The following is a 22256-nucleotide window of genomic DNA, read 5'->3' as shown; positions in this document are numbered from 1 at the left end:
CAAATCAAGAGGTCTTATTAATGTGAGGACAGCAAAGATCCTCTATAGGTTATATCTTGGGGGTTTAGGTAATAATTTTAGTCACATTTCTTAGCAGGAATGTTTACTAATGCAATATTCCTCTTATCGATAAAGTAAGGTCAATATTCTAAATCTACATCAGCTTTGGGTTGTAATGTATAGGTATCCTAATTGTATAAGAACATACTTCTTCTATGATATAACTTTATGCAGGACTCAGTAGTCGCGGTTCATGACTCATGAAATTCGACGTTTAATAATTTTAAAAACCTTCTTTAAGTACCCATGCTGGATTAAAGTTTAACCTCACGTGGAGCTGACGCGCGGCGGCCCTGCCCTTGTTTTAGGTAAGTATTGACCTGAGGGTAGAATGGATCCCCTTGTGGTATGGGGATGGGTAAACATTCAGGATGGGTTCTCACTGAGTCACAAGCCTAGTTGCACACAAACAATGGAATAAAAGTGTCTTTCGATTGGTACATTATAGATATTTTTCAGGGGAAGCTATAACAGTAGTCCCCAAAGTATTATAATAGTGTTTTTTTATTCGTTAGCTTATAAATTTTGGGGACATTTATTGAATTTTGAATGGCTGGTTCATTAAGTTTACTAACTAAATCACTAATTTTAATTTACAGAAGGGGTAATTTTGTGTATCATCATTGGTGATGAACATAAAATCATTTTTCATTAAATTTCCTATTTGATTTTTTACCCAAAATTTCACGTTGAAATAAAAACGATGCTAATATTTCAAGAAAAATCTAGAAATATTTAATTTAAATTTTTCAATATTGTATTAGAATTAAATTCGTAAACGTAGAAAAAAATATTTAATTTTAGTTATAAAATCGTATTCATTTTTGTTATCTAATCTTAACTCTGCCAGGGGCAGTTAATCAGTAATTTTATTTAACTCTAAATTACCCCCCTAATATTTTCTTTTCCGGGGTAAACCTGGTTTTGGGATAATACAGTAGGGAAGTGGAAATAAAAAAGGGAAATAAAGGAATTACGTTAGAAGAAATATTTTTCTCGTATTCATTCGAATCCGGTGGATAGGAACCGGTTCTCATCCATACGAAAAAACTATGACTAGCATCGTATTATATCCAGCTTTCTACGAATATAGAAATGTACAATCACAAGATTAAAACCAGTTTTTTTAGCCGGTGCCTTTGGCACTTCGGGGCTAAAAAAACTGGTTTTAATCTCATAATTGTACATTCTATATCCGCAGAAAGCCGTTTATAATACGATGCGAGAAATAACTATACTCAGATTTTTTTTACAGAATCCTGATTCCATGTCGATTAATCCTTTAATAAGCTAAGGTACGAAGTTAAGATAGGTAATTAAAAGATATTTTAATGCATTTGCAGGAATCTAAAGGGATAAGAAAATGGCCAATAAATGATGTACACCCCCAACGATGCTAAATAAAATTACCCCTTCTGTAGATTACAATTAGTGGTTGAAAGTTTGGACACTTAAGTAAATAAACCATGCAATCAAACCTAGATGAAAGTTCCAATAAGAAAATATTATTAAGACTTCGGGGAATAGTGTAATAAACATCCCAATGTCCCCTATTGGATCTGTAAATATAAAAGAATTAATAAAAATATATACCGTTTATGGGACGTCACCGAAACTGTCCCAATTTTGTATAACTTTTGCGGAACAAGTTCCAATTACGTCATATTTTTCTTTCCCGAAAAAGAGAAGGGGGAAAGAAAAAAAAGGGAAGGGGGGAAGAAAAAAGAGATGGGAGAAAAGGGGGTTTTCCCCATCTCTTTTGAAGAGATTTTCTTCCCCCCCTCCCTTTTTCGGGAAAGAAAAATATGACGTAATTGGAACTTGTTCCGCAAAAGTTATACAAAATTGGGACAGTTTCGGTGGCAGCATCTTAAATCTAAGGTACATTCTTTTTGGTGTATTATTATCAGGTCTCGGCAGCCGAGCCTCAACCATTGATAGGCCATAGGAAATTTGACTTTTATGACTGAAAGTCTAAATCTTTTCCCTATATGAAAATCATTTGTAACCACTCAAAAGGGTTTTAATTAGCAGCTTATGCATAGGTCTCGCGCAACTGCCGAGCCCTGAGGTAAATTCTTTAAAAAAAATTTTGCCCCACTAAAATTTTAATGAGGCAAAATTATCCCCTCTAAATTTTTAGTTTGCCTCACTGATTTTAGTGGGGCAAAAGTTTTTTAAGAATTCACCTCTGGTTATTTCAGTTCTATATAAATAGACATTCTTTTTCTAAGAATCACAAGCATGATTTTTCCAAGAAGTAGCATAGGAATTAATTACTAAATTGCTTTCTATTAAACATAACAATAAGAAGTTATACAGTTTAATAAGTCAAATCCTAAATATTTAGTTTTGCTAACCTAGAAAATTTTATTGAATTTGGCGTGATATCTGTATGTAAGACATTTTAACAAAGAAGGTGTATCAACTTTTTTTTTATGGCTAGCCGGTTCTTTTAGTAAGTAGTAGATGTAAAATTTTTCATAGAATTCAGATATGCAATCGGTTTTTTTGTAGACCTCTTATTTTTTAAGTAATTTAAGTTTTTTAAAAAAATAATTAAGTCGGTTTTAAGGTACTAAAACGCAACAAAATAAAAGAAGAAAATGGCCAGTAAGAACAAAAATAGTAAGATCTTTAGTTTGACACCTTACTTTTAAAATTCTGTTGAGTAATTATTGAAAAAATCTATTTTTTTAACCTCGGTTTAATAAAAACTTTAGACCTAAATATTTTCTCAAACAGACATAAAAAACATGGGTTCATATATACCTTTAGAATCAGAAAAATATTACGAATCCATTGTAAGCAAAATTGAAAAAAAGTAAAAAAATATAAAAATATAAAAATGGCCAATTGTATTTTTTGTTCTGGCAACACTATCGTCTTCCCTTTTTTACCCCCTCTTTACCCCCTCTATACCCCCTTCCCATTTTTATACCCAATTCAAAAGTTAAGACGTTGCCTGTACAATATAATATGATATTTTCATATAATTCCTTTTATTGTAGTTTATATACTATATTGTAAACTTTGGATTCGTAATATTTTTCTGATTCTAAAGGTATATATGAACCCATATTTTTTTACTTGTGAAATGATAAAATTGAGTTCAAAGTTTTTATTCTCGTGGGTTTAAAAAAATCGATTTTTTCAATAATTACCTGACAGAATTGAAAAAGTAAGGTGTCAAATTAAAGATCTTACTATTTTTGTTCATAATGGCCATTTTCTTTCTTTTTTTGTTGCATTTTAGTACCTTAAAATCGACTTAATTTTTTTTTTTAAACTTAAATTACTTAAAAAATAAGAGGTCTACAAAAAAACCGATTGCATATCTGAATTCTATGAAAAATTTTACATCTACTACTTACTAAAAGGACCGGCTAGCTATAAAAAAAAAGTTGATACAACTTCTTTAGAGCCATTAAAAATCAACTTTAATGGACATACGGACAAACTATATTAATACAGTGGTTGAACTGCTGAAAAAGTGTTAAATTCATGAAAAAATTTCTGAATAAATTTTTAATCTTCAATTTTTAGAGCTTCTTTTATCTTATTTAATATTAGATTAAAATATTATCTATAATACAAAGTAGAACGATGTCTGTCCGTCTGTCCGTCTGTCTGTCCGTCTGAAGCTTAAGATCTTGGTAACCGCTGAACCGAATGGGCTCTACTCTTCAGGGAATATACCTACTGGTCTGTGGTGGTTTTAAGATATTTTCTTGGGGGGTGGGACACCCCCAACTCCCCCAAAAACAAAAAAATCCCCCCCCCTTATTTTTTATTTTGCTCTGCTACAGGCTGCCGCAGGCTGCATTTTTTTTTTTTTTTTGTAACCTTTGTGGAAGGTTTCCACACTTTTTTTACCATATCTTGGGGCAAAGCCCCTAGAGGCTAGGGGCGAAGCCGCTAGTATTTTTCTAAAGGAATAAAAATCTCTTCTAAAGTACAAATTTTTAGAATAGGCTTTGTTTGGTTTGTTACTGTTCAAATTTTTGGCTTCTTATGGGGAAGGGAATCAGGTATCTAAAGGGATAAGACAATGACTGATGAATTAATGTACAATTACATCCTCAATGATAATACACAAAAGTTGCTGAGCAAACGAATAGGTCAATGTTATGATTAAACTTTGGGGACTCGTGTTTTAAACAGCCCAATGTCCCCTCCCTCCGCTCAGAGGCTAGGTGTGCAGCAATCAGAGCCCTTATAAAAGGAAGTGTAATGTTTAGTATTCTAAACCAATATTTAATAAACCATTTTCCTAAATGGACACTTGGCTTTATAAACTTTATTTTGTAAATACAGTTTATAATGGAAAAAATATATCTTTAGCCTCTAGTCTTTTATATTTAAGTCCAACTGAGACTGTAGGCTCAAAATTATATAAAGTTCGTGTTTTCTCCTTTTGAAAATAGCTTAAAACCACGACATGACTAATAAAGCAGCTTCCATTAAAAAAAACCCTAGATCTAATCGACCCAGCAGTTGAGATATTTGAAATGCAGAGTAAGGAAAAGATAGATCTAAATGCTGACATCCAACTACTTTGTGTTTTAGTTTAAGCTAAAATAAGAGAGTCGACATTTAATAAAACATTTTTACAACTGAACTCAACAAGATATTAGCTCGGATTAAAAATAAAATATCTTAAGTAGGGTTTTTATAGTTCCAAAACATGTATTGAATTTTTCTATTAGCTTCCTTTTGAATTATGCGGCCTCCTATCTCAACGGGTGTCCATGATTTTCTAACCATTACTAAATATAACCTAACCTAATCTAAAATAAGCAACAAAAAAGTTGAATATCATGATTTTGATATTTAATCTATGATCTTATTGAAGTTTAAATAAACCAAGATATCAATCAAAAGCTACACTTAAAACCATAGGTTTTGTTTTTAATTAATATGTGACTAAGGCTAATGTCTTTTATTGCATCATAAATGATAAAATAAGTACGAAGCTCCAATACAATTGGGAGAACAATTATTCAACTTTGTTTTCCTTAGTTTTATATTAACATTTACAGGGTGAGCTAACTTTTTTTTTGAAAAAAATGTTTGTGCTTTTAACTTTTAAAGTTTTCTATTATATCACAATGTGTACTATAGTTTGGCGAGGGGCGGAGAGGTTAAAAATTCTCAATAGGGAAGAAGAGATTGATTTCAGTCCCCCCCCCCCCAACAAAGAAAACTTTTTACCAACTCCCCCCCCCCTCCAAAAAAATATTGTTTCTGTTAAAAATGTATTATTATGATGCAAAATTATACTTGTTTCTAAATTTATAAAAAATATGTATCTGCTCTCAGGGAGTAATCTGCTCTTTAGTTAAGGATTACAAAAAAAAATTAAGGGGGTTGTAAATCTGCCGCAACACCCTGTATGGTAATGTGGTATTCGGCAACCGTGAGCCATGCCTCCCCTCCCTATGCCTAAAATTAATGATAGATTCTGACAGCCTTATTATGGTTAAGCTGTATTGTTAATTCCCCCCACCCTTTCCAGGGATGGGGGATCATTATTGCCCAAACTGACTATTGTATATGTATTATATTGATTTTTGTTTATGATTATTTATTCCTATCTGTGTAGTTATTGTTTGTTGTATATAAAGTTAGTAATCCTTAGACCCTGAATAAAGAAACAACTGAATAGACTCTGTTTATTATTTAGTGATAGCTTCTCTATAGTATAGGTGTCCACGTCTGTTCACACTGCCCTAGTCATTTGAACTCTGGAGTCTGCCATTTATCCTAGGCGGATACCACAACTTTTGGTGACAGCTGTGTGAGATTACGGCAAACCACAAGTGTAGAGCAGACGCGCAGCTGAGGCTAAGGTACTCCCAGCAGTGAAACTGGCAAAACTGACACAAGCAACCTAAATTACCCACCCTGGATAGCAAGGTCTAACTCTGCATCCGGCAGTTGTGGAAGCGAAACCTAGCGAAAGACCACTAAGTGTGGCGGAATCCGAGCTGCGGAGAGTAGCGAAATCGGACGAGAGACTGCGGAGAGCAGCGAAACTTGACGGAGAACCGCGAGAAGCGCCGACATCTAACGGAGAATTGAGCGCTCAAGGGCTGAAACAGGCCTGCGGACGAGCTGAAACAGGCCAACTAAGTGTAAACGGCTGAAAATAGGCCAACATTTACTGCAAGAGATAGCAGGATTTGAGGCGAGCCATGTTTACCGTCACAATGATCACCAAGCAGCTGAAGGAGGGTGTGTGCCTAGTGGACGCCACCGACGGGCTTACGGGATCAGCCAGCGTCCAGTTGCCCCAATATGATGAGTCGGAGCCAATGGAGATTGGCGCCTTGGCTCCGGGTCTCCACCAGATGGGGAAGGTCGCCCCAGATGACAAGATTCCAGGTCGCTGCTACCGCTGCCATGGGAAAGGCCACCGAGTCCAAGACTGTCCGACGCCTATGGAGGTCAGCCTAGAAGAGAGACGCACCCAGCCACGCCGTGACCGTCCTGCCAAATGCGACCGTTGCCACTATGCCGGCCATACGGCGGCTGAGTGCAAAGCCGACTGGGACCAGGTAGCCGGCCCGGAGGCGCGCCGCTGACAAGGGCGCAACCCCAGGAAAGCCCAGCAGAGTAGCCAACATGGAAGGGAGCGCGCCCCCAGCAACACTCCAGCAAGCAGCCGCCCCCAACGCAGCGGGCCGAGCCGACGGAATGCCGCAGTTTGGAACCGTCCCAGCTAGGATCAACGTACTGGGAGGAGCGGCTGAACCCAACCGGGTTGGCCTGGGCTTCAGCCTCAATCACCTGGGGCCGGAGTTCGTGCAGCCCACCAACATTGCAGAGCCAGAAGTCCTGAGGCCTCAACCCTTCAGCCTCAACATGATGGGACCTGCCAGACCGAGTCTACCCAGCAAGAGTGGAGGGGCGCTACCCAGCGCCACTGAGACGGTGTACGGAGAGGCCCTGGCGGCCGCTGAACGAGAGAGGCAGGAGGCGCTAGCCAGCGCATCGGAGTCGATGTATGGGGCGCCATCCGGCGCCGCCACCTGCGATGACTGGGGGGTGCTATCCAGCGCCCCCACCCTGGTGCCTGGGGCGACAACCGTCGCCGCCACCGAGATACCTGGATCCTGGAACGAGCCAGCAGCCCCAGAGGGAGGGGTGACATCCGTCACCCCCAGTCAGCCAGCGCCACCAGCCCGTAGGGAGAGCCCAGCCATACACCATCCAGCGCCCACTGCCAGCCGAGGGAACCCAGCTGCCCACCATTCCCAGTCGAGCCAGGATAAGTTAAATTTGACAAATGTATTGTATCCAAAGTATTGTAACCCTCCAGCCTTGCCTGTGCCTCCCGCACCAGAGGCTGGGGAGATTGAAATTTGGGGATATAAGGACTTGCCTGTGCCACATGCACCTGAGTTCCTAGGGCAGGGGAGGGACGTAATCCAGGGCGAGCCTGTGCCACACGCACTTCAGCCCCATGCCACTGGGCATGCCATGGACAAGGGAAGGGACCCCTTGGGGCTAGGGGAGCCGACACCCAGGCAGGCACCAGTCGCCTGTCAGTCTGTCATTGGAGAGGGTATCGGGATGCCCCGGGCACCCAAAGATAACGCTCAATGGAAATTTGTATCTAGCCAGGAGCAACCCAGCAGTGTCCAGCCCCAAGAAGCAGCCGTGGTCCGAGCCGAGGATCCCCAGCCGCGTGCGCGAGGTCGATGGCTGTCTGGTAGATTCTCACACTGGTGGATGGTTCTGTGGGGACTACTGCTCGCAGCCGTGTGGCCTACAACTAGCTACGTCCTGGTAGGGTGGGACTGTGCCAACCCCACCCATGTCACAGCCTACAACAAGGAGAAGATGTGTAGTACGGAGCCGCTACACCAGGAGGTGCCCTTGGGCCATGAGGTACATGTCCTGCAGCAAGTCAAGATTAGGGAAACAACAGGATATAGCTGTCAACTCACCGTGTCCCAGTGGACATTTAGGTGTGGGGTATGGGGTCACCTCAAGGTGACCTCGGTCCCCACCCTCATGAGGCCAACCAAGATTGATCCAGAAACGTGCCGAGACCTGGCCAGGAACCGAGTCTACACGCTGCCAGGCAAGACCCAGCCACTGACGTTTCAGCTGAACCATCCCCTGTTCTTCACCCTCGATATGGTGGGCGCCTTGGTCAACAGCCCCGAGGGGGTGGGTTGTGAAGGGGAGGACGTCCATTTCGAGGGCCAGCTGTACCGCAATGAATTAGTGCTCCAGGAACGACGGCTGCTGGTCAAGGAAGAGACCTATGTAGTTGAGAATGGACGGGTGGAGTCCCAGTCTGACCACCTGACCCTAGAATGTCCCCATTCTGAGCTGTCCTGCATCACTGGGGAGGCCACCTACGTGTGGGACCACCTGGGGAGAGATTGCCCCTTGAGGCTGATCCGCAGCCTCCAGCCTAGCCTAGTGATGGATGCGTTCCTGGTTGACCATCAAGCCCAATTCTTCATCAACATGACCACCCCCACCTCAATAGTGAACTGCGACTTTGAGGCCCATGCCACCAACCACCCAGCATTGTTCGTGGCAGCTGACCCGGCCGCGGCAGCGCTGCCCAGAGTATTGGCCAGGGATGTGGATGTCCCCCTGCAGGCCCAGATACATGAAGGTTACATTGGATTTACCCTGGAGACGCGAATGAGAAGCACCGCGGCAGAAGAAGTAGCGGCCAATTGCTGGAAGCTCCAGCAACTAGACCCGGCCCACCCGGTGCGTGTCCAGGGGAGCACGTTCTCTGTGCTGAGGGGAGATGTACTGCTCCAGCTTACCTGCCAACGCAACAAATATGTTGTCCGTGAGAGCAATGAATGTTGGGACAAGGTGCCAGTGGAACCCACAGGATTCGTAGATGCCGTGACAAAGGTGTATAGCGGCCACGCCACCAAGATTCCCTGCTCCTCCACCTACCCCCTAACTGTGCACGCGGAGGAAGGCTGGATAGAGCTAACCCCCGCACCTAAGAAGAGGCCACCCCCACTGGATACGCCCAAGCAGCTGCTGACAGAACCCTTGGATGACTTTAGTTCGGGAGGCTTGTATTCGCAGGCTGAGCTGAACGACTGGCAGCAGCTGCTAGCGTTCCCAGCGTATAAGGCCGCCATGCTGACCGGCCTGTCGTATGGCTCATGCGTTCAGCAAGGTAGCTGTTCAGCCACTGGAGACCATGGGATCGTGTCCTACGATATCGACCGACTGGCGGAGGAAGGAGAAGCAGCCCTGGATGTCTGGGCTGGGTTCAGACAAGCTATTCACGAGTGGGGAGATGGCGCAGCCATACTGTGTTTGCTGTTGTTGATTCTCAAGCTGCTGGGGGACTTAACCATCATTTCCCTGGCAGCCGCACAAGGAGGTGTACGGGCCGCCATGAATGCGATGTCACAAGTGTTCCTGTACCACCCAACCTTGTATCGTAAGGCCTTGGCCAGAGCCAGACTCACCCATGCCAAGTCCCGGGACTTTTCAGTAGACTGGGATGCCATTCCTATCGGCCGGGAAGCAGCCGAGGAAATGGTGTCCATGCAATCAGCCGATAGTGGGAATGACCGCCCAGGCAGGCCTGGACCACACTCTGGAAAGCCCCGCGGCCCCTCGGGAGGCCAGGCTGTCGCTCAGACGGTCAACCTGGTAGCCAGCGCCCCAGCCGCTGCCAACAACAACCAGAATGCCCCGTTACTGACCGGCCCCGCAGCGGCTGTGCCCCACGCCAACCTGACACCTGCTGGCGCCGAGCTACGTGTCCAACAAAAGCCAGCCTCTACCTTCTATCCCACGTTGGGAGCCCATCAGCCCTGAAAATCACCACTAGGATTCCATTGAATCATTATCGCTTGTATATAACTTAGCCCTAAGGAGCGGGCCGAAGGCCTCAACCACTGTCGGAAGTCTGGCAGGGAGACCCCCCTCCCAGCCTTCCGAGGGGAGAGTTGTGGTATTCGGCAACCGTGAGCCATGCCTATGGCAACCCTGACCTGGGTTCGGGGAAGGGCCAAGGGCCCTCCCCCGAGTCCTGGGGAAGGGGTCTGCCGACCCCCTCCCTATGCCTAAAATTAATGATAGATTCTGACAGCCTTATAATGGTTAAGCTGTATTGTTAATTCCCCCCACCCTTTCCAGGGATGGGGGATCATTATTGCCCAAACTGACTATTGTATATGTATTATATTGATTTTTGTTTATGATTATTTATTCCTATCTGTGTAGTTATTGTTTGTTGTATATAAAGTTAGTAATCCTTAGACCCTGAATAAAGAAACAACTGAATAGACTCTGTTTATTATTTAGTGATTGCTAGAGAAGCGTAGCTTCTCTATAGTATAGGTGTCCACGTCTGTTCACACTGCCGTAGTCATTTGAACTCTGGTGTCTGCCATTTATCCTAGGCGGATACCACAGTAATATTTATGTTTGTCTTGTAGCATCGTACTCTATAAATATATTAATAGATTTACGATGTTACACGCAGTGCATATTTATCCATCTACTATAATGATTTGTAAGATTTTAACATTGTGTTTTATTGACTTAGCCAAGCAAATTTGCTTTCCCTCAAACTGCCTATCGAGCAATGAACCCCTCCACCTAAGGATTGTTCACTCCTGGACTTAACCTAAACAGACTTAAAGTAATAAACAACAAACATACGAAAAACTACATCCCCCCTTTTTTTTGAATTCATTAAAAAATTTAAGAAGAGGGGAGCGGAAAGCTCAGTGCTAAACTAAAAATGCCAAAGCATCTGCTCTATTATTTTCATTTTGGTCATATTGTTCATACTCTAAGACCTATTCTCTTTGCACACGAAATCCGGTTAAAGCACTTTTTCAAATTCGCAATTTTGTATAATTCTATTGTTACTGTTTATTTCCTATAAAATATTGTAAGCTCATTAATCTCTGAACAACATTTCATTAAAATTTGTTTTACAATTGAAAGAAATAGGTCTGGTTGATCTATTCATCATTTTGTGTGCGGCCGAGGCTTTTGTTTCATTCATCTTTGCAAATCTTATGGAATCTTCCTACCCAGGGAGGGAGTGGACATTGGACTTTAAATTATATTAGTACCCAAAGTTTCTTAATCTACAGAAGAGGTAAACTTGTTTATAATCATGGGGAATGTATGTTGATTTATGGTGCATTGTCTTATCTCTCAACATTCCTGCTTCCAACCACATAATTTTAGTTATGTAGTATAAAATGCTGTAATATCTTATCGTCTATCCTTTCTATAACACAAAATAAAACAATGTCTGTCTGTCCGTTGAATTCAAGGTATTTAAAAGTAATTTTTAAAGTAAAAAAAGGTTGTTTTTTTGGGGGGGGGAGGAGATTTTTTTCCAGGGACGATTTTTCTTTATTGAATGGTATACCCTGTACCAAGGGCATCCAAGATTTTAATTTGGGAGGGAGGGGGGTGGGGGGAATTCAAAATTAAAAATTTTGGGGGTGCCTACGGCAACCACAAATTCATTTTTTTTTTGGGGGGGGGGGTAATCTTTATTTCATATAGACAAGGACGGTTAGTGAGATCCTTCGGGACAAACATATCATTGTATAGGTTTTTAAATCGTATATGCGAAAAATAAGCATCAACACTAATTTATTCCAATTCCTTGCAGTCAAGAATGGAGTCAGCAAAGCCTCTGTTAACAGGTGTGTGGGTCAAGTCATGGTCAACAAACTGTCCCCATTGCATCAACATGAGCGAATACCTGGATATTTTAAAGTATTAGCCTTGACAGAAATTTGTTAAGGATAATGCTTTAAACAAATTTTTACAATTTGAAAATATTAAGGTTAAAATAGAAATTTCAATAAATAGAACTATAATATACATAGATAAAAAAATATTATAAAAAAATAATAACAGTTTACCTAACATGGGGTGCAGAAACATCATTATGGATGTTAACCGACACGAGACGGGGTGAGGGCAGGGGCGAGCCGGTCAGTGACCGGCTACGAGCGGTCATCAGGCCATCGTCGTAGGCGGGGGCCAGCAGGCGGGTAAAGGCGCGGACAGACTTGCCGTACTCAGGGAAGTTGAGATTATTACACCAACCTGAAAAGATAAATTTGGTTATTTGTTAGAAGCGAAGCTTATCTATAATTAGGATATTTATCCGTCCGTGTGTCACTCGGTCATAGCATAATCTTTTAGTATTCTTATCTAGAGTGCATTTAATTCTACTTTATTTTATTGGTCCTTTTTTATAGTAATGTGGCTACTTAAATAAAAACAATCATATTTTTTAAATTAGTATAAATTCGGTTTGCTTATTTACAAGAAAATTACTATGAAACTTGTGGCTAACTAATGTTTTTACCTGTCATAGTTCTATATTTTGTGGTGTGATCACAAGGAAGAGTTTGTTCATCGCAAGTAAAAACCTTTTCAAAAATAAACTTTTACATGATTTGCTGAAAAGTTTAGACACTGCTGGACTGCAATGAATTAACCAACAATTTATAAAGTCTTTGAGCTAACGAATGAGAAAATGTGTTTATAAAACTTTGGGTACCAGTTACAGTTACAGTTTAGTGCAATGTTATATCATAGATTAATGTAAAACATTTAGGGATTATTTGGGAAGGGAAAAAAGTTTCATTTTAAATGTATGTAATAATGGATGTAGCATAAACGTAGATATCATGACAGTGGAATTTTTTTTGACAATTTAGCTTGCCAACTCGTTTATTGTTCAGTATTATGGGCGGGGATGGGGAAAAGGGTGTGAAAGTTATTTTAGACTGCTGCAACTTTTGCTTTATTAGAGAACATAAAGAACTGATGTTCCAAGTAATAATATATCCATTGCAATAATAAAAGTTTATATGTCCCTTGGGAATTTCCATGACATCTGTGAGATCAATGTTTGGCAGAACATTCATCAGCTCAGAGATATCATTGGGGTTGTTGTCATTGAATTCAACGTCCTTGAGCTGGCGGTACCGACGTCCACTTTCATCCGCCTGCAGCAGGTTGTCCAGAAACCTTAATACAATATTTCTAATTATTTTCAAATTTGGATCAGGTCAGGTTAGGTCATCTTGGGTACTGGGTAGCCCCGAAGGTTAGGGGCACAAGTGTTGGCATGGAAAAATTTAATTTTGTTTTAAAATAAGAAGGAGTGATGGTAATTGTTTTAGTGCTCGATAGGCACTTTGAGGGAAAGCACCCATAATTATGTTAACCGGGGACAAGGGATCTTGGACAAAGTAGCTTCAGACAAAGTAGCTTCGGACAAAGTAGCTTCAGGACAAAGTAGCTTCAGGACAAAGTAGCTTCAGGATATTTACTTAAGAAAAGTAGTTTCCTAAGAAAAATAGTCTCCAATATAGCCGCAGCGCTCGGCCCTCTGGCCTGCCTAGCCGCGGGCACTCGGCTCCCTAGCCTATAACCTAACCTAACCTAACCTATGTTACCCTCAGAACATTTTTTTAAAGAAAAATATCATCAACTGATAGTACATAGGTGGTTTAGAATTTCGATGATTTTGCAAAAAGTGGTTGATAGATTTTTACAATTTTTAATATTGATTTTACAAGTTTTAATAATGTTTTTACAATTTTTTGGTTAGGTTAGGTTAGGTTTTAGGCTAGGGGGCCGAGCGCCCGCGGCTAGGCAGGCCAGGGGGCCGAGCGCTGCGGCCATGACCTTTATTAACAGTGGAGGCTACTTTCCTTAGGAGGCTACTTTGTCTTGAAGCTACTTTGTCCTGAAGCTACTTTGTCCTGAAGCTACTTTGTCCTGAAGCTACTTTGTCCTAAAGCTACTTTGTCCGAAGCTACTTTGTCCAAGATCCGGGACAAGAATGATATGCCACCTGTAAAAAAAAATGCAGAGACTTTATATTTCACCTTTACTTCATATTACAAACAAAATTATTACTCGGCCCTAAATGGTCAATTAGACACATTAATCCAACCAACTTAAACGTAAATTTCTTGAAATGAAAATGAAGATTTTTGTTTATATTTTTGTTACTTATGATTCAATCCTATGATAAAAGCAACGAAGGTTTCTGATACTTCATAGCTGTTATAAAAAAGACAGCCCAGTCATACAATAATGTGAAATCTTTCCAATCAAGAGAAGTATAAAGAACTAAACTAAAATAAAACAAAAAAGAAAACATTTCATTGGATTTGTCAAAAAAAAGTTTTACTATCATGAGTACGGTGCACTGTAAGATTTTAAGAATTAAATAATTACATTGCATATCCCAATATGCGTTGCCTGCCGACTGTCTTTAAAAAGTAAATGAAATGAAGCAATAACCAATACCCAATGATAATGTTATTGAATAACATCTTTTTTTGAGCCAATGCATTCCTTAAAGCATTAGAGAATAAAAAATGTAGAATTTTTTTTGCAGTGCTTCTTACAATTTACTTTTCCAAATTAGTTTTGAAAGTTTTTGTATTGCGTATTACTTAAAACTTATCTTCATGTCATATATGAGAAAAAAGTTTACTTTTAATATTTTGTATTGTACATGTACATTGGCTATTTTTATATTTCTTCATTGATAATAGTTATTTCTCGCATCGTATCATAAACAGCTTTCCGCGGATATATGTAAAATGTACACTTTTAAGATTAAAAGCAGTTTTTTTAGCCCCGAGATGCCGAAGGCACGGACTAAAAAGCTGGTTTTAAAATTTTTCGTATGGATGAGAACCGGTTCTATGCCACTGGATATAAATCGGTTTCGAATGAATATGAGAAATAACTTTATATTTCCTTATTTTCATTCAACATTTTGATGCATTTTTTTTTAACATTTTCATCCATCAAAATTGATATTAAATTCGGAAGATAAAGATGAGATGTTCAGAGCTGGATCTTTAAATCATTTCAGTGGTGAGCCAGATCGGGTTGAGCCAACTTTTCACCAATGAGAGCACAGCATTTTATGAAATGCCGCGCTGTGATTGGCTGAAATTCGGCGTACCCCGATCTGGCTCACCACTAAAATGATTTAAAGATCCAGCTCAGAAAAGCAAAGCTTATCTACATTGATGGTGCGTATGTCCTTTACACTATGCATTGGGTAAAGGATAGCTGAGTTTTTTTTATTGCATTTTGTAGATTTAGAATTGTTAAAATTTAATTTGAAGTTCTATACACAAGACTCTTAGGGGTTTTGGGGGTATACATGTTTGCTGCAGTAACCCTCGAATAAAATCCTCTATGGGAGTTTTTTTTTGGGGGGGGGGGGAGAAGGTCAAAATTTCAAACTTTTAAAACTTAAAATCCTTACCTTCTAGAAGCAAACTGGAGTACAAACGACGAGTTGGACACTTCGACACTCTGAGCTTTGGGTTTCATAAATCCATACGCGGAGCCAATAGGAGACTTGGGATCTGCCATCTTGCCACTGTTCCACAGGTTCCATTCCCTGCAAAAGAAAGGGTAAATTTGTTTATCATAAATGAATAAGTGTAACAATTAATTGTCTTATCCCTGAGGAATAAAAACTCCTAGTATAACCAAAGATATAAAAGGAAAGGAAAATTGTTGATAAATTAATGTTCAAATAATTTGAATGAGCAAAATTATGTAGATTAAAATTATTGTTTTAAAAGTTTGGACATTGGTAGTTTCAAGATTAAGTAAATGAATCCAAACTATTATATTTTACAAATGAAAGAATAGTTATTTCGTTCATCGTATTATAAACGGCTTTCCGCGGATATAGAATGTATAATTATAAGATTAAAACCAGTTTTTTTTAGCCCCGAGATGCCGAAGGCACAGGCTAAAAACTGGTTTTAATCTTATGATTGTACATTTTTATATTCGCAGAAAGCTGGATATAATACGATGCTAGACATAGTTTTTTCGTATGGATGAGAACCGGTTCCTATCCACCGGATTCGAATGAATACGAGAAATGTTTATAAAACTTTACCCGAAGTTTTAAAGTTTACAAATGAAAGAAATGTTTATAAAACTTTGGGTTCAAGTATGATTTACTGTCCAATATCCCTTCGTCCTTGAATAAATCCACTTGACTATTTGATCTTTGCTTTGAACTAATATTGTACCTGGTAAAGTTATTAAAAACAAGGATGACAACATCCATAAAAGCGAAGCTCTGAAACGGTGGGACAAACGGACATTAACACTTGTATAATGTCAGAACTGAATAATCAGAATGCGAATGTATAAGAGTCAAAGCAAAATTGTAAGTAAATTTGTTGAAAAACTGCTTGATACAGGATAATGATTATGGAAATACTTACATTTTTAGGACTTGATTATAGATTTGCTTCGCTTATAATATTGTACTCTGTTGTCCCAGGAATCAGGATACCAAAAATCAGACCAATCGGATAATTAGGTCACATACAACTTTGTTGTTAAAAATGTAAAAAAAATCAACATGTTTAAAATGGACGTACGGACATTCTGGTAATGATTATAGAGTTGCTACGCTTTCTAACTCGTACCTAACTATTACAGGAATCACCATGCAAAATTTGAAATCGATAGGACAATTCTAACATGCCTAAATTAACGAAAAAAGCTATTTAAAAAAGTAAAAAAATCAACATGTTTAAAATAGACGTACGGACATTTTGGTAATGATTGTAGAGTTGCTACGCTTTCTAAATCGTACCTAATTACTAAAGGAATCACCATGCAAAATTTGAAATCGATAGGACAATTCTAACATGTCTAAATTAACCAAAAAAGCTATCCGTGACGGACGTACGGACGGACGGACGTACGGACGGACGGACGGACCGACCCTAATTATAGAAAAGCTTCGCTTTTAATAATTAAATACAAAATTAACAAAATTTATAATCTTTGTCCTTCGGTAAACTTTTATGAATACAGATAATTAACAACATATTTCTTTTTTATTATTACTAAAATATGCATAAATCTCTTTACTTTGAAAGATGTATTTATTCCTTAATCATCTTTCACAGTTAAATCATTAATCATTGAACTTATCTGCGTGTCTGGTAATTTGTAGGTCTTTCATTCATTCTCTTATTATGTATTGTACTGTTTATATAGAGATTATCTATAATAAAGCGAAACACACAGCGGGCTAAAATAATGATTACCCTCTTTCACCCCTTTACCCCATCCCCTCTCCTCCTACTGGTAGAACAAACTGAACAATATAAATATAGAGGGTGTGCCAAAAAATGCGAACCTTTTTAAAATTCTAATTGCGCTGCTTGTGTTGATAGTAGAAAATACTGCGCATACCGTTATCTATCTATCTATCTAAACTCACTGTGTACCTGTCCTTGATCTTCCTGACATCCCTCCTAGCTCTCTCAACAGCATCTATAAGCATGTTGTCAGTCTATCTATCTATCTATCTAAACTCACTGTGTACCTGTCCTTAATCTTCCTCACATCCCTCCTAGCTCTCTCAACAGCATCTATAAGCATGCTGTCAGTCTACCTATCTATCTATCTATCTAAACTCACTGTGTACCTGTCCTTAATCTTCCTGACATCCCTCCTGGCTCTCTCTACAGCATCTATAAGCATGTTGTCAGTCTATCTATCTATCTAAACTCACTGTGTACCTGTCCTTGATCTTCCTGACATCCCTTCTGGCTCTCTCTACGGCATCAATAAGCATGCTGCCAGTCTATCTATCTATCTATATCTAAACTCACTGTGTACCTGTCCTTAATCTTCCTGACATCCCTACTGGCTCTCTCTACAGCATCAATAAGCATGTTGTCAGTCTATCTATCTATCTATCTAAACTCACTGTGTACCTGTCCTTGATCTTCCTAACATCCCTTCTGGCTCTCTCCTCAGCATCAATAAGCATGTTGTCAGTCTATCTATCTATCTAAACTCACTGTGTACCTGTTCCTAATCTTCCTGTTATCCTTTTAGTTCTTTCTACAATATCTATAAGCATGTTGTCAGTCTATCTATCTATCTATCTAAACTCACTGTGTACTTGTCCTTAATCTTCCTGACATCCCTCTTGGCTCTCTTCACAGCATCAATAAGCATGTTGTCAGACTATCTATCTATCTATCTAAACTCACTGTGTACCTGTCCTTAATCTTCCTGACATCCCTCCTGGCTCTCTCTACAGCATCTATAAGCATGTTGTCAGTCTATCTATCTATCTAAACTCACTGTGTACCTGTCCTTGATCTTCCTGACATCCCTTCTGGCTCTCTCTACGGCATCAATAAGCATGCTGCCAGTCTATCTATCTATCTATATCTAAACTCACTGTGTACCTGTCCTTAATCTTCCTGACATCCCTACTGGCTCTCTCTACAGCATCAATAAGCATGTTGTCAGTCTATCTATCTATCTATCTAAACTCACTGTGTACCTGTCCTTGATCTTCCTAACATCCCTTCTGGCTCTCTCCTCAGCATCAATAAGCATGTTGTCAGTCTATCTATCTATCTAAACTCACTGTGTACCTGTTCCTAATCTTCCTGACATCCTTTTAGCTCTTTCTACAGCATCTATAAGCATGTTGTCAGTCTATCTATCTATCTATCTAAACTCACTGTGTACTTGTCCTTAATCTTCCAGACATCCCTCTTGGCTCTCTTCACAGCATCAATAAGCATGTTGTCAGACTATCTATCTATCTATCTAAACTCACTGTGTACCTGTCCTTAATCTTCCTGACATCCCTACTGGCTCTCTCCACAGCATCTATAAGCATATTGTCAGTCTATCTATCTATCTAAACTCTCTGTGTACCTGTCCTTAATCTTCCTGACATCTCTCCTAGCTCTCTTAACAGCATCAATAAGAATGTTGTCAGTCTATCTATCTATCTAAACTCTCTGTGTACCTGTCCTTGATCTTCCTGACATCTCTCCTAGCTCTCTCAACAGCATCAATAAGCATGTTGTCAGTCTATCTATCTATCTAAACGCACTGTGTACCTGTCCTTGATCTTCCTGACATCTCTCCTGGCTCTCTCTATATCATCTATAAGCATGTTGTCAGTCTATATATCTATCTATCTAAACTCACAGTACCTGTCCTTGATCTTCCTGACATCTCTCCTAGCTCTCTCCACAGCATCAATCAGCATGTTGTCGGGTACTATGAATCTGGGAGAAGCTGTTGCCCATTTCCTAAAAAAAATAACTTGTATTCTAAAGTAACAAGATGTCTGTCTCTGTGTATCAAAGGATTTGCTGGACCGATATGGTTCTCCTATTATAAGTCAAGCCTCTCATAGATCCAGAGAAGGTGTACAACTATTTTGGTGGAGGGTACCACCAATACAGTGAAATTTAGATTTTTTGGACACCAGAAAAATATTCCTATCAATGTTATTATTGAGACAAAACACATATCGCATCCGCTCATCGTCGGGGAGGGAATAATTTCGATTCTTGGCCCAAATTGCGTCAAAACTAAATACGTTACTAGTTGACCCAACTGCTTTAATCTATGCGCGATACTAATTGTAAGAGTAGAGGGGAATATCTTGGCCAAAAACAGGAACAACTCATTAGACAAAGGTCGCGCAATCAAAGGGTTAATTGTCTGCCATAGTTGGGATGTTAATTTCTTTTGACTTTTCATCATCTTTTCCACAATATAAAACTTGTACTTAAAATAAAAATAAAGCAAAAAAATTTTAATTTAACCTTTATTTTTACATCCGTTCTAAAATTACAAAATAACAGAAAAATCTATTTATAAAAAATATAAAAATCTGAATAAATGTAAAAAAATTACAATAAAGTACGTGCTTTTCAAAATAAATCCATTAATAGTTATTTCTCACATCGTATTATAAACGGCTTTCCGCGGATATAGAAAGTACAATTATGAGATTAAAACTAGTTTTTTTTAGCCCCGAGGTGCCGAAGGGACCGGCTAAAAAAACTGGTTTTAATCTTATGATTGTACATTTCTATATTCGTAGAAAGCTGGATATAATACGATGCTAGACATAGTTTTTTCGTATGGATGAGAACCGGTTCCTATCCACCGGATTCGAATGAATACGAGAAAAATATTTCTACGTACATGTAATTTTAGTTAGTTAATGCATTCTGAAGTATGGTTAAAATTGTGTAGGAAGTTAAAGTGAGGAAACAATAATTATACGTATTTACTCAGGTTTCTTAAGAGATAAGACAATGGACGATAAATTGATATTTATCATTTGCAATAATCATAATTACCTCTTCTATTCTTAAAATTATTGGTTGAAACGTTTGAATAAATATATTTGAGAAAATAATTCTAAGTACATCTATTTTTAAAAGCTGATTTCAAACATAAAAGAGTCTTATCCAGTATGGTTTCCAAACCAAGTAATATCTGGTGGATTAGAACCAGTTCTCAGCCATAATAAAAATCATGTATAGCATCGTATTACAGGCAACTTTACATGAATATTAAAATAAAAATCGTATAATTAATACCAGTTTTGTTAGTCCAGGCCTTCGATCTCTCGGGCCAAACAAAACTGGTTTTAGTCTTATAATTTTTTATTTGTCTGTAATACGATGCGAAAAATAACTATTAATGTATTTTAAAGCTTGGTTAATATTGTGTAGGTAGTCAAAGTGGAGAAAATTCAAGAATAGTTATTTCTTTCATCGTACTATAAACCGCTTTCCGCGGATATAGAATGTACAATTATAAGGTAAAAACTAGTTTTTTAGCCCCGAGTTGCCGAAGGCACGGGCTAAAAAAACTGGTTTTTATCTTATGATTGTACATTTCTATATTCGTAGAAAGCTGGATATAATACGACGATAGACATAGTTTTTTCGTATTGATGAGAACCGGTCCCTATCCACCGGATTCGAATGAATACGAGCAAATATAATTTACGCATATTATCTGTATTTTTAGTTATAGAGATAATCTAAAATTTTTATGAACTTTGACTTTTAGGTTTTTGCAGGGAGGAAGGGGACATTGGGCTGTTTATTACACTAGTCTCCAAAGTTTTATAATAACATTTTCTTATTCGTCAGCTTAACAACTTTGGGAACTTTATGAATCTTTATTGGTTGGTTAATTAAGTTGTGTTTCCAAACGTTTTAACCTCTAATTGTAATCTACAAAAGAGGTAATTTGGTGTATTATCATTGGGGATGTACATCAATTTGTCGGCCGTTGTCTTATCTCTGGATTTTTTGTTCTTTATTTCCTTAACTTTTATGTATACTTGTAAAAATATGTATAGCAATCCTTTTTATGTTTTTCATAAATTTAAATAACTATGATTAGAAAAAGTGATCAACAACGTAGTGTTTTAAAATAGAATGAATAAAATGTCCAAGATAAGTTTTCATTAAAACGTGTGCCTTTTGTAATGAAAAAAAAGATTACATTACTTTATTTTCGTGCAGAAAAATAAAATATCCAAGATTCGCAAAATTTCCTTAAGATAGACACAATTACAGCCTATTATTTTGGTAGATAGATATCTAATTACAAAAAAATATTTTATACTTTTAGCAGAAAAAAACTTTAATGTATGGTAAAAGTGCAGGATACTAGAAAAAACACAGATAAAGAGCGGAAAAGGTAAAAGCTATATGACTTTTTTTCCAAAGGCATACACAAGACGTAGGAAGTACTTAACTTAATTACTAGATTTATGATATAAAAGACGTATTAATAGAATAATCTTTAATACTGCGTATTTGATATCTTCAAGGATAGTTTAAAACTTAAAAAAAGAATGTTACGAAATTTATTTTTATGAAACCAAATTATTAACTTTTTTGAAAAGATATATTTGAAGAGGTAACAAAAACACTTATTTTTTAATTAGTGAGGGAAGTCGAGGTTCCATTGCTCGATAGGCACTTAATGTTATACCAACAATAAACAAATTTGTGTACCTTAAATCCATCTTCTTGATCAAGCTATCGCCTTCACACGACATCAGCGCGTTCAGGAACGGGTCAGCCTCGATAAACACGTTGGGCTGGACAAAGTCTATCGAGTCCGTGTTGTCGCAGAGCACAGAGGCGAGGCTGATCTTCCGGATCTCGTTCAGCTGGTCCTTCGTGAAGCTGGACGGGGGTATGTCGTTCTCGTACCAATATCTGCAATTGTTTAGGATTAATAATAAAAATTAATTTTTCTTTGTTTTCACTTTTCTCAAATTTACAGGGAGGATATAGACAATATAATCTTTATTATACTGT

At 38.7% G+C, this 22256-nt stretch overlaps 1 protein-coding gene across 1 annotated transcript in view; it reads right to left on the bottom strand.

The window, feature by feature from the left end:
- LOC145322575 (uncharacterized) overlaps nt 1-22256 on the bottom strand; it is an 85267-nt gene that overhangs the window by 18721 nt on the left and 44290 nt on the right. The window contains exons 23-30 of the mRNA XM_080164696.1: nt 21948-22154; nt 19104-19202; nt 15359-15496; nt 12936-13086; nt 12419-12485; nt 11967-12153; nt 11706-11803; nt 381-457 (exon numbers count right to left, since the gene is read on the bottom strand). Of these exons, the coding sequence (XP_080020822.1) occupies nt 381-457; nt 11706-11803; nt 11967-12153; nt 12419-12485; nt 12936-13086; nt 15359-15496; nt 19104-19202; nt 21948-22154 (1024 nt within the window). The remainder of the gene's footprint in view (nt 1-380; nt 458-11705; nt 11804-11966; nt 12154-12418; nt 12486-12935; nt 13087-15358; nt 15497-19103; nt 19203-21947; nt 22155-22256) is intronic.

Source organism: Acartia tonsa, chromosome 6 (genome assembly GCF_053477335.1).
Source record: "Acartia tonsa isolate MP-2025a chromosome 6, ASM5347733v1, whole genome shotgun sequence".
NCBI classification, from domain to species: Eukaryota; Metazoa; Arthropoda; class Copepoda; order Calanoida; family Acartiidae; genus Acartia; species Acartia tonsa.
Note: the sequence above shows the minus strand (reverse complement) of the source record. Positions and strands in the feature narration are given on the sequence as shown.